This window comes from Syzygium oleosum, unplaced genomic scaffold (assembly GCF_021117445.2).
Source record: "Syzygium oleosum isolate NSW1041296 unplaced genomic scaffold, Sole_v2.1 Sole_v2.24, whole genome shotgun sequence".
In the NCBI taxonomy this organism is placed as follows: Eukaryota; Viridiplantae; Streptophyta; class Magnoliopsida; order Myrtales; family Myrtaceae; genus Syzygium; species Syzygium oleosum.
In genome coordinates this window covers 3,153,507-3,166,669 of record NW_026607508.1, presented here as the reverse complement: position 1 = coordinate 3,166,669, position 13,163 = coordinate 3,153,507, and the positions used below count along the sequence as shown (strand labels likewise).

At 37.8% G+C, this 13,163-nt stretch overlaps 1 protein-coding gene across 1 annotated transcript; it reads right to left on the bottom strand.

Annotated features, from left to right (window-relative positions):
• Positions 1–1,304: 1,304 nt before the first annotated feature.
• LOC115693221 (prolyl 4-hydroxylase 1) lies at positions 1,305–12,852 on the bottom strand. Its single transcript, XM_030620199.2, has 14 exons — positions 12,834–12,852; positions 12,685–12,753; positions 12,481–12,561; positions 11,997–12,044; positions 10,890–10,958; positions 8,185–8,237; positions 6,912–6,977; positions 4,476–4,550; positions 4,281–4,355; positions 4,045–4,115; positions 3,902–3,953; positions 3,685–3,774; positions 2,394–2,486; positions 1,305–1,602 (listed from the first exon to the last, which is right to left on the bottom strand). Exons 3-14 carry the CDS (start codon positions 12,542–12,544, stop codon positions 1,495–1,497), a joined length of 864 nt encoding a protein of 287 aa, XP_030476059.1. The 5' UTR covers positions 12,545–12,561; positions 12,685–12,753; positions 12,834–12,852; the 3' UTR covers positions 1,305–1,494.
• Between the last annotated feature and the right edge of the window lie 311 nt (positions 12,853–13,163).

Genomic DNA, 13,163 nt, shown 5'->3' with positions numbered 1-13,163 from the left:
AAATGTTTAGAACAGGGGATGGCAACAGTGGCTCACGTGGGACTAATTTGATCTCAGGCGGGCGCTATGTCAACGAGCAATCCCAAAAAACAAAAAAAGGAACAAAAAGCATAAAGCATGAAAGCCCAGGAAAAAAAAATTAGAACAGGGGGTGGCAACAGTGACCCTCGTCGTTATTGCTTGAATGACGTTGCGTTGCCGCCTCATCTTCACCGGTGAGGTCTTATAGGCCCTTGCATGGTGTTGGTAAGGCATCACCACCGTGTGAGGGCCCTCGCTTGTGGCTGACGAACGTGGGGCTGCGGTGCCGTATTACATTTAGCCCCAATTTCTATTGCTTTTATTTTTTTGGCTTATTTTTATTTTTCCCTTTTTTTTTATTTCCTCACGTATGACCCACTTGACATCAAATTATCGCCGCATGACCTTAAAAGCCGTGCTATTATTCCCCTTTACTCAAATTGGACGGAAATGACACAAAGACTTAATTGCGATTTTTGCTAAGTTTTAATATTTCAGCGCACAAATTTAAAATTTTAGCACTCGATTACATTTTCATTACAAGTTTGAAGACTTTAAAAGCGTTTATCCCATCTTTTCAAGTATCTCAACATTTTGATATACGCTCTCGAAGTTCTGTTTCTTGATTCAAATTCAAACATCCTTCTCATATGTCACTTAGGATATAAATTGAAAAGTTCACAAATTATCGCTCCAACATGTACCGAATGTTTCATGTAACATTTTTTTACCATGTATCATACTTGAGCGTGCTTTACCTCATATCCTTTAGGATACAAAGATCTACACCTGGATTCGGATTCATGCACAAAACGTGACATTGCATTCAAGCCCAACATCAACACTGCATGCCTCGTTTCTTCTCCAATTGCATAAAGAAATTACGCAACATAAGAAGGTCAGCAACTGCTGTCAACCACTGTCTTCCACAATGCTTCCCAGCCCACATTTGCCTCAAGAAGTCATGCCATACTCCGCACATTTCTTCCCCAACTAGCATGCGTTTGTCACCGGCAAAGACCGAACGGGCAAATTAGGTGCTCTGATAGAAGATTAACTGATCCAATATGCAAAAAGCTAGGCTCTTGCGTATGTTTCTTGGCCAACGAAAGATTCGGATACTTGGGTTACGGCGCTTTGACAGAGCAATGGCGGACAGCTTAGTAAAGGAGTAAATTAGGATGACTTGACACGACCCAAATGTTTTTTTCCCCTTTTCAGGCCTTGCTTTTGTGACAATCTGTGTTAACCCGTGATTCCCCATGGGACAAAAAGAATGCCAGTTCAAAAAATAGGGTCGGCAATCCATTTTGCCGACTTTAGAACACTTCATCACTATATTATCTTCGCCGTGTCTATTTTGTATCTGTCACCAACATGAAACTTCATTCCTATCATGTTAAGATGCTTATATCGGGGTGACGAATGTGCAAGAAAATCCACCCCGTGTAATCTAATAACTCAGAAATCAATTTAGCTGGTGATTCTTTGCCTCATCCACTTAGTAGCTGACCATTTCTCGCCGGCTAGAACCTCGCATCCTCCATGTATGCTCTTTGGATCCGATTGTCCATCTAGTCCCTGAAAAGAAATGAAGATAAGCCAAGATCAAAATGAAGAATTTGTCCTGCCAATCACATGGGGCCAAAAAAGAAAATATAATACCCAGCATCAAACTTGGACTCGGGGGACTTTCAAGGAAAAAATTGCGAGTTTGGTTAGTCTAACATCTCATCCACTCAGCATATCTTGATTATCTTTCTCTCACAACTTACAACTACAAATCAAAGTCTCCTCCTTACAGTAAGAGTAACTGAGTCCCAAAACTTTGCATTCCTAATGCTACGTTCCATCAAACCACAAGCAATGCAATCTTCAGTCATCTCTCTTATCACTAATATCCCGAAGAAATGACTATTTAGATACACATGCGAGGCCACACAAAAACTCAGCATACTCACAACTTACAACTACAAATCGAAGTCTCCTCCTTCCAGTAAGAGTAACTGAGTCCCAAAACTTTGCATTCCTAATGCTACATTCCATCAAACCACAAGCGATGCAATCTTCAGTCATCTCCCTTATCACTAATATCCCGAAGAAATGACCATTTAGATACACATGCAAGGCCTCACAAAAACTTGGCATACTAAAGCAACTTGATGAACTTATCTGAAGACCAGAGGTTTCTACTACATTGTAGTCCCTGGACGCCAAACCATACCTAACTTCTCCCGTCTATGTAATGCTGGCATGAATGATTACTAAGTGATTTTCCTTTAATAAAAAGGCACTCTGACATGTGTGCCGACACATGATATCTACGTAAGCAAGAAACACCCAACTCTAGTAACAAATAAATTGAGACGAACCATGCTCCAGAAGAGCACTGCATCTCCTTTCACTGGCTTCACTGATAAGCCCTTCACCATCTTTCCGCCACAGCTACATTCACCTGTTCCAGCCTATAAATGCAAACACCGAGTCAACGAAAAAAACCAGCCTCTAATACAGAGATAATAGACAGCAGCAAATGATAAAATTCAAGAGCACTTCATGCCAATTTATCGGTCAATGCTGGCCACGTCACATGTATCAATGTAATATTAAGAAAATGCTAGCCCGTGAAGAGAAAGCAATGTCCATTACGAATTTGATCCAAAGCTTGCCTCAAAACCAAGTTGATTATGCAGCAAACCAAAGTAGGAACCATGAGATGCCAAATTTTAAACATAGTAGAAAGCATAAAAAAAAGGCATCAGACAGGGAAGGATGCCAAAAGTTGGGCAAACAAAATCACAGAAGTAGAGCAATTGCACAGACTCCTCTCTCATACGCTCAACTAAATTGGTGGTAACATAGAGTAGAGAATTCAACAAATTACTATAGACAACCTAGACAGTACAGATCAAGAAAAGAAAGCCCTAGAAGGCCTCAACCCTCCCCTCCCTATAAAGCAGCTCCATATTGTATGCCAGCCAATGTTATGGAAGAGAATCTGATCCTCCACATCATTGTGTTGTCCACATGATCAATGTCATTCCAATTTGATATGGGAATTTTGATCATTATATGCTCCGAAATCAAAACAGATACATGTATAATGCATAGAAAAAATTAGTTAAGAAATGACGCAGACATTGAGAAATGCATATTTCTTATCAAAAGTAAAGTTTCTGAAGGTCCTTCGTATTCAAACCATGACTAAAAAATACGAAATTTACTTGCCCTGGTAAAAGATTGGAACTAAAATGGCTGAGTTACACAAGTATATAAACAAATGGGAGCTTTCAGGCAGTAACCATATCCAGAAAAACACAAGTTGATTCATATATAATTGGTGGCCAGAGAGCATTAGAAAGTTCCAGTTATCTGAGCATTTACAGAAACAAGATACCCGTAGCACTGTTTTATGACCTGAATGAAATTTGTTGGATCTAAACTGGACCTTATGAATTAAACGATTAAGGTGCTATGTATCAATTTAATTAATTCATCTAAGAGTTGGCCCATTTTTAGCTAAGTGTAGTGTCAATTATATTTATGAGAAGCAACTTATATCAATCTAAATCCAAATGATGACATCAACAGAACAGACACTGACAGTGCCCAAATAAGTTGCATATTGATGGAAATTTAGAATCGACGTGGAAAAATACTTACCATAGGAAAATAAGTTTCTCCTCCCTCCACATTTTCACTCAAATACATAAGCACTGTGGCTACTCGCTGACCACCGCGCTGCAAGTTGAACTACAAAAGGGGAAAATAAAATATATTTCAGTTTCATAAATAGGCAACACATCTTTATACAACAAGATGACAGTGCAAGACGAAGCAAAAGAAAGTACAACAGCCAAAAGAGATTAAATGGACTTACAGTGTCAGAGAAGTAATCGTGGTGTGGCTTGTAATACTGATTCTTTTCATACCTGTGCTTCTGGAGATGTTAGCTTGGATACTGAAACATATTAGTCTTCTGCTCAGGAGCAACAGCTTACAGGAGAACGAGTGAATTCCTACCTTAAGACTTGAATGAGCTCCCCATTCTCTATAGGAACTTGAGCATAGACAGAAATGCGCTTTTCAATTGCCTGAATTTGATAAAAGAAATGATATTGAAAACCTCATTTTGAGAAAATGCTCCACAGTTCCCCCATAATAGAGAAGGCAAATCGCACTAGATGTCACTTAGTTGTATTGGTAAATACTGGCACCATTTCCAGGTTCAAAGAATAGACTTATGATCCTGAACTAACCTGCACCATAGGAAATTTCCTCTCTTCGTGATTCAGAAACATACCAGAGCTTGTCCTAACTTCACTCCTGATTCCCTGGTCAAAAGTCACAGAAAAGTACACACTAGAGACTCAATATCATCCGATTGAGATTATCAGCACTATTTAAGATAAATCAACGAAATACCAAATCTAAAAAAGAGAAAAAGAGTAGACCTTCCCCGTTTTTGAATCCACCACTGTAGAAACCTGAAGCCTCGGAAGGGCAATGCCTCGGAGATAGTCACATTCCTGCAACATAAACAAAATTCCAATTAACCAGCTGTAGGTATCAGCAGAGTGCATCCTCAGATTTCAATAGCAAACAATGTTTCCTATTCTCCTAAGTAGCTACATATGCACAAGCAAAACTATGATGCTATTCATCACAAAATGATACAACAACCATAAGCCAAGTCTTATCCCACTAACAATTCAAAAAATTTGTAAAATGTTCTATCAAAGAGTTGGCCAATTGTTAATCCATTCATGGCCACGACAGAAGATATAGTTAATCTCTTCATACCCTTCAAAAATTATTTTAAAGGAATTATGGTAAGGCTGCTGCTCCATCTTGTTTTCCTTGGAAACTAAATAAACATCATATAGCCAATGTTCTTCAGACAAACCTCCAACTCCTACAGGGGATATAAAGTAGGGTCATCTTGTTCCAGAAAAGGGGGGGACAAAAAGATTCTCTGCATTACCAACAGCTTGTTCAAGCCAAACTGCAGATCTTAACAAGCATCATACATGTCCTTATCCAGAAAAAGAAAAGAATCTTATGTCTGAGAAGGATTTTAAGCTATTGCTGCAAGTCTCCGGCAACAATTATCTCAAACTTATCAAAAGACAAACGCTCACGACTCGATAAGATTCCAGACATGGAGATTTAAACTGTATTAATTTATCCAATTGAATCAAGGTTGGAGACAATGAATCCATGAGAACTGTCGCAACAATAAGACAGCAAACATGCAGAAGGCAAAAATGTGATCTTCATCAAGTGTAGCAACGTAAATCTCCTTGCACCATTTATTAGCCCTATTTAGTATAATGTTCCTTGTGTTGTGGTTCATTTAGGTATGCAGTGCAGTTACGGGTACGTGGAAGGCTAGTATCTCCAGTTCATTGTACAGGAGGGTAGGCTTAGTTGGATAGTGCTTTGGGATTTGTGATCTGCTCAAAGTGGTTTGCAGTTACGAACAGTTTTCTTTGAGCTCAAGACAAGTATTAAGAGATGATGTACATTATAATGAAAGCTTTAGGAAAGGACCAACTGTCGTCATCAATTACATACCTTCATCCAGGAACATGAATGAAAAAAAATGTGCCTCTAGCATTTGTGTGTTGTTTTTATTAAAGTAATCAATACTCAAGCTAGTTTAGAAACAAATACAGTAAAGTCTACTCTCTTCTTAATAAGACAGTCAACAACGTAATGGAAAGATAAAAACAAAGGGAAAGCATATTCCACAATCATTATGCTGCCAAGTCCTAGTCCTTAATTCTTCAGCAAGTAAAATTTAAGAAAAGAAAACGCACACACACGTTGCATATCATTCACGATATTATTTTTTCGATTTTTCCCTGTGCATCAGCACCATTATCAATACGAGCTTGTAGTAATCATCAAGGTTGCTCCACAGTCCTAAAAGTTGGAATTGATTCTAGAACTAGAGGAGGCTTCAATACATTTGACGGCATGGCTTCACCAACTTCATGAATTTTACTAGGGTCAAAGTCATAGTCACATACAAATGAGCACCACTTCATCTCGTCTAACTTGAGAGTAGAATTATCTACAGAATCGTCTTCCGATTTGATCATGCACCTTTCAGTAAAATATCTAACAAATAACAAAGTGAAACAAAAACATTTTATTTGCTCTACTAGAATTTGACCTGTTTCTCTTCACACTATAAATGTAGGAATGAAGTACTCAAGCTCCGCTTGGCCGAAAGCTTGTTATAGGTTGAGACAACATTTTTAGCCAACCCTACCCTCCCCCACCCCCTTGAACCACGAACAAGAGAAACTAGCATTCAGCATACCTATAACCATACCATGTACCAAGAAAGTTGTTCTTTCTTTTCTCTAGCTTGAATTCCAAAGGACGATCTTTTAGATTGAAAATGGAGAGATTCCACCTCATCTACTTGTTTACTTCTTCAAATATGATCTTGGAACCGAAAACTTTGCATGAAAAATTGGCCTACATCAATATGCTCAGTTATTATTCCCTAACCAGTACATTAAAATAATAGTAATTTATAGTACCTAAAATGGAGAGATTCCACCTCATATACTTCAAAGGTTCGACAAACAAGGTGGTCAATAGTTGTGACCTAGATTACCTATCATCACCTTATGATATGCAAAAGCACCACAATCTTAGAGGTATATTCCAACAAGGTTCAATATATAGAGCATTCAAACTCGCAATATTTCTAATGATAACATGAATTGCCCATGAAATGAAATCTTCAATCTTTTGTTTAATTAAGATGAACTTTAAGGTAAGTTAATCCAACTAATGCAATCTTAGTACTGCTCACAATTTAACACATAAATTATTGGAAAATGCAGTAGTACATGTGATGATAGAGATACCTCCGTGCTTAAAAAGTTGTGTAGTACAATGATTCGGGGCGACCAACTAATAATCTCAGGTTTGACCTACAACAAGAAATATATCCATAGAAAACCTTAGAAGATCTACCAACAAAAATATTATATAACAACGCAGTTAATTCGTATATTAAAAGGGCAACATTTCCAAAATTACAAACATCGAGATTTATGAAAACTTTAGATGGTGTGACGCAACATAGGGCACAATAGCAGTAAGGGATGCAAATAGCAGTTGCCACTAAATGTCATCATGAAGGATCATATAAATTTGGAGAGAAAAGATACTTGGGGTCACCGCCAAATAATGTGTAATAAGTGGGATATCATTGTTAATTAAGTTTCCTTGAGATGCAATGGGCTTGTACCAAAGTGTAGTCCTCATGCATTAATTTTGTCTAATAAATCACGTTACTCATGAGAAACAAATGCTGAGAACTTGATTAAGTTGATATATCAGTAAGAATCAAGTGATTTCAATTTATAACAATGGAAAAAGAGAGATAATAGACACTTCTATATAAATGCACTTCCCCTTTTTTTTGTTTTAAAGCAGCTCAAAAGCCAATTAATTTTTTCATGCTCTGCTTATTATTAAGGATTCATTATTATTTCCTTGAGAAAAGAAGATTCTAGTACGTGAGAGATGTGCAATAGCTAAGGAACAAAAGAGCAATCAAACTATAACAAAACTAAGACTAGGACTAGGCACATTAGGCAAAGCGCTCCAAGATTTTGATTATTGAGATTAAATCACTACCAAAGGCATTCAAACAGCTGAATAGCCGGGTACTTTTATAAAAATGAAAAAGGACACCTTTGAAGAGCTAGAGATAGATTCCACAGATTGAGAATGATGTCACCCAAAAGGAGAAGATTATTAAGATGAGCCATTTTGGATGGATAGCAGTCTTGGAGATGATTTTCAACCACTTAAAAGGTTGAGGTGTTAATTGCAAAAATGAGAAGGACAAGAGCGACTCTACAACTGACATGAAAAGTCAAGGGATGTATTTGCAGTTAAGTAAAGACAATAACATTAAAACTTGTGCCATCACTTGAAGACTCTTGGCCAGTAATTTAGGAAAGGGAAAAACTCTGTTTGTCCACCCAATTGCAGAGGCTAATGTGTACATTCAATCTCTGAAATGGGAGTTACCCCATAACGGAACAGGTTGTATGCAGAATATAACAAGCGAGCATTCTCCACTAGTTGTATACGATAAAAACAATACCAAATTAACTCTCTACTTACATAACCAAGGCGCAAGATTTCAGCTTCTTTATCATTTTCCCAAAATGAAATGCCTGGAAAAATGCCAAAAAAATTTGGCCTTAGTTATACTAAAAGGACAATACGGAAAAATATCACGTAATGCAGCTTCTGTAATATACCTTGTGCAGACTTACTGAAACAAAGCAAAAAAGTTTAACTGATACGGAGATTTGATGTAGGACAATGAGTGCACAACAAGTAATAAATCGTTAGGCTTCATCACACCCAAAAATACCTAAGTGTCACACATAGGGTTTTTGAAGCATCACACCTAAGAGAAGAATTGTATCACACAATTCCAAAGCAAAGAACTGCCAACTCAAACAACCATCAAGTCTAATCAAAAGAAAGAATTAACTCGATGTACATAGACTCTCTAAAGTACTGAGAGTACTCCAAGTCAAGATAGGAAACCCAAAATATTCTAATAAAACTAGGAAATACATATCCACCGCCAACTATGAAAAGGAAACATTAAATCCAATTCCAACTAGTAAAAAGGTAACTTATTAAATTCCTAATAGACTCCAAACACTAAATGAAATTCCAAATCAATCAAAGAAAATAAACAGCATATCTTCATCTTGCACGCCTTTTCCAAGTCTTCAAAGGTTGTTGCCATTGTTCTCCATCAGATTTTTGGGCTTACTTTTTAGTGGAATACATAGAATTTGATATCCCATTGTACAAGTAAGGTTTTTATTGGTGCAAAGGGAAAAGAAGAAAATTCTTAGGCTCCGCTTGTTTCACACAAAATGATATTTAGGAAAACATTGTCATTTTTTTTCTGTGTTTGGTGTGTGGAAATTGAGTTAATGGAGGATATTGTTTTCAACTGGTGGGAAAACTCCAGTTCAAAAAAGAGCAAATGACTTTCTCGAGTTAATTCCAGAAGTCATTTTCCATCAACTTGCGAAAAGATTTGCATGCAACGGCACTTCAGTGATAACTCAAGTGTACTGTTAAATTACAACATGTCGTTGCAATTAAGTACAAAAACATCGTAACAAACTGTAAAAGTGATTTATGATATTATCAAAAATCTTTGTAACCAAATGTAAAACAGTCTTAAAAAGAGTGGGCGCGCGCACTACACTAATATACCTTAGAAATTCCCTTCCATGTGATTCTTCTTTCTTGGTGAACCACCACCATGTCCAATTTTGTTGAGCGCTTGATGATGATTTCTCTGCTCATGTCTTTCTATTTTTATTAACGACTACTACTAAAAAAAACTGACTTATTTGCCACCTGCAATGTGAATACTTTGCAATCTGCAATGTTTTTCAATGTTTCTTTTTTGTTCATTTTGGGGCTTTTCAATCAGCTACGGTGGGCATGTTTCTTCAATTTTCTATTAGAAATAAATAGTTAGGTAGCTGTATCATTTGCCTACTAGATGTTTGTGAAAGATTCTTAGAGAAATTGGACTTGGAATTTTCACCAGCATCGCTGTGTCAATTATTTTATTATTGATAATTACTTTAAAATTAGAGGTGTCTCCTCTCTCTTACATGAGTAAATTGTTCAAGCAAGACCACGGTTACTCTACTTATGAGAGAAAGCGGATTATTTACAATTGAAAGAGATATTTTTGTATCATAAATATATTGATATGATGAGATTCTGCTCAAATCAATAGCCGTATAGAACTTAGATCATCGGCATAGCTAAAATTCCGTTTATAAAAGTAAAATATTTTCATTCCAAATGGGTGAAGATAATTTCGCCATCATTTTCACGAGTTGAGCCAAACATCAAAAGATATTTTAAAATAACTTCATGGGAAACATTTTCCCAAAGCATCACATTTTCCACGAAACAAATGGAGCCTCATTCTCTTGTCAAAATTATTCGACTTCTTAGTTGACTTGACCAAGTTACGATCTTATCTAGTCATGAGCTTTAAAATAAAATTTGCAGTTAACAGAAAAAGACAAAACTAGAAGAAGTCAAGAATTCAGAAGTTGGGACAAGTTGTTCCAACAGTAGGTAATCTTGCATGAAGGGAATGCAACCTTCTTCCAACATTGGCATACTGACTATTCCTTCTTTTTTTCTGGTAAGAATGGTAACTCTTCTTTCACCACCAACCATAATAAAAAGCTCAATCAGCTTGCCTTCAATTCATCAGGGTAAAAATCCCATTCAGCTAGCCCTTTCATATAGACTAGTGACAGGGAAAATTTCAATCTTTCTCTGATAAATGATTGATTAGCACAAAACAAAAAACCATTCACATACATCGGGAGAAACTCAAATGCAATGAGATAATGCATACAGTAAACTCTAAACTCTAGAGAAGCATTATAAAACAACTTCCATTCTCTAGGAGGAAAAAAGAACAGACAATGGCATAAGTATGGATACTTCCATGAATCAATACAGGCAACAAACAATCTCATCGAAAGCATAACTTTGTCCTGGACAATGTAGTCCAGAAGATGCAACCCTGTGCAGGACCTGTATCTTATATTCGCTATGACTACCATGAATAACAGGGAAACAAAGAAAGGATGCTAAAAGTTATCACAGATCATCCTTAATGAGCTCAAGACCACATAAAAGCTCATCCACGAATAAAACCACTATCTGACAATGCCTTTACAATGAAAGACAAGGTATGAACAAGTGAATAACGCGAACCTGTGTACTTCAAAGAGAGTTTAAGCTTAAATACGTACCTCCAGGTAACTTAAGATAGCCATCTTTCTGACTTTTACGAGCTCCTTTAAAAGATGGAAACTTCGTGCCTGTGAATAACAATGCTCTTAGAAGATCGATATGATTCTTTAACAACCCACACGCCACCATACGACCCCTCTTCCCCAACCCTCACAAACCCACACAAACAAGGAAATGACAACCTACAATTGAATAAAGAATATTCTACCATCAAGCATATCCTAGTCAGAGTTTATGCCTTTCTACTCAGACCTTAATATGATATCCACCAATATGGAGACTAACACCAATATGCATCTTGAAATCCAGAATCTACTTTATGAAATACAAGTGAAATTACTGAGGTTGTACTTCTCAACAATATGACAATTCCTTTTTTTAATAACTAAAAGAAAGTCAACTACAGGGACACCACACCAAGAGGGTACAAACCCATTTTCAAAAAGAGCTCAAGAAACCCAAAAAAGAGCTCAATTACAGGACAAAGCGTCTATCAACATATGGAACTATTCATTTATTAGTAATAACCATAGAAAAACTAACAAGCTGATGATTTTAAAGGCAAAAAAAGGTACAAGAAACTTATAAGAAACAATAAAGTCAGAGACAGCTTTACAGTTGCCAGTGACACCATGGCCCAAACTATGTTCAAAACGCATAAAAAAAAGTTAACAAAATAAGCAGAACCCAGTATGGCCCTTGCAATTGATGTGCACAGTTACAGTAAAGAGACAAAAAAAAAACTGACAAAGCTAAATTGAACTTTTAGAGCAAAATTCCAGCAAATCTTTCCTGATAAGTTGTAACAGGTTCTAAGCCTAACCAAACTTCAGGCAAAAAGAGCAAAACATGAACCAGCAAATACCAAGACAAGAACCACCAAAGCAATCATTGTCAAACTTAAAAGTATTCTCAACAGAAACTGAAATGCTTTGAGTTCCCATATTTCTGTAGCTTGTTCTTGTACTGAACCAATCAACCACCCTCTTGCATAAGAAACTAAAGGCGTGAAATTTATAAGCACAAGAAGAACTCGGGAATAGATCACCAGGGAAAATGCTTGGATGGAAATCAACATGTATAAAATCGTGAAATATTTTGTGTACCGTATGAGTCTTCCAGCCGTCGAATAAATGCCAACTGAAGAAAAGCACCTGCACTCTCCCCAAAAGCAAGCCAGGGTTGAAGATTATTAGGCGCAGATTTTATACAGGGAAGTCAATAATAGCCGTCTACAATCAGACCTTGATCAACTACCAAAATATAAAAGGAGTTAAAAAGCAATGTCCCCAAACAGTTCGATGCGATAAATCAACGAAGCTTAGATCCACGCGAATCAAGATCCGGTTCAAACCCCATTGTCCTCGAAGACAGCAGGTCCAGTATTATACGCAAAATTGATTATTCTCAGCTAACACCATTTCAAGAAACGATCAATAAAACGAATCCCTGCCCAAGAATTGCACTTCCCAAGTTTGATAGCCTCTAAATATGAAAATTTTAATCTTGACCCACTTCGTCGGTCGTCGAAAGCATGACTCAAAGGACTGCAAAAGCAGAGATTACCCATCAATCAGAAACCTTACGTACCGATGATCATCCCCACAGTGACGAACGTCAGCAGCCCGAACACAATCTTCATCGCAGGAGCCATTGCCTGTGCAGCATGAACTGCAAACACCCCCGCCTCAGTTCACAGAATCAAGAAAACGAAGGGAGGGGGCGGAGGGATCGCACAGTTGCAAGAATGGAGAAGCGGGCGATCCTTAAAGCCCACCAATTCAATCGAATTACCTTCCCAAGAAGCGGACGCGCGGTGGGTTGACGCGGGTCCGGGTGGTGGTTCGAGCCGAGATCGAGAATCTGCAATGGAGAGATTCTTGTGACTCCGAACCGACAAGATCCTGCGACTTGCCACACCAGAGAGAGAGAGAGAGACTTTCTCCTCGTAGGGTTTACGTTGGGGTTGGTTGGTCAGAAAATGACGGAAGTGGAAACGGAGAAAAACGACAAAGCGTTACCCCAATTCGTACGTTGAGTTTTTGGAATCGGGTCATCCTCGTGTTCCGCCGTCTCCCATGATGTCAGAACAGGCAACTGGCGGGGACCATAGAGGCACCACCGACGGCATTAGCGACAGCCATCCGGGCCAAGAGGGGTAAAGCTCTTTGACGACGGTCTTAGAGTCATCTCAACGAGCTATAGAACGACGGCCGAATGTCACTAGTCGGTTGTAAATATAGAGAGTGAAGAAAAAACCGGATTGGAGATAA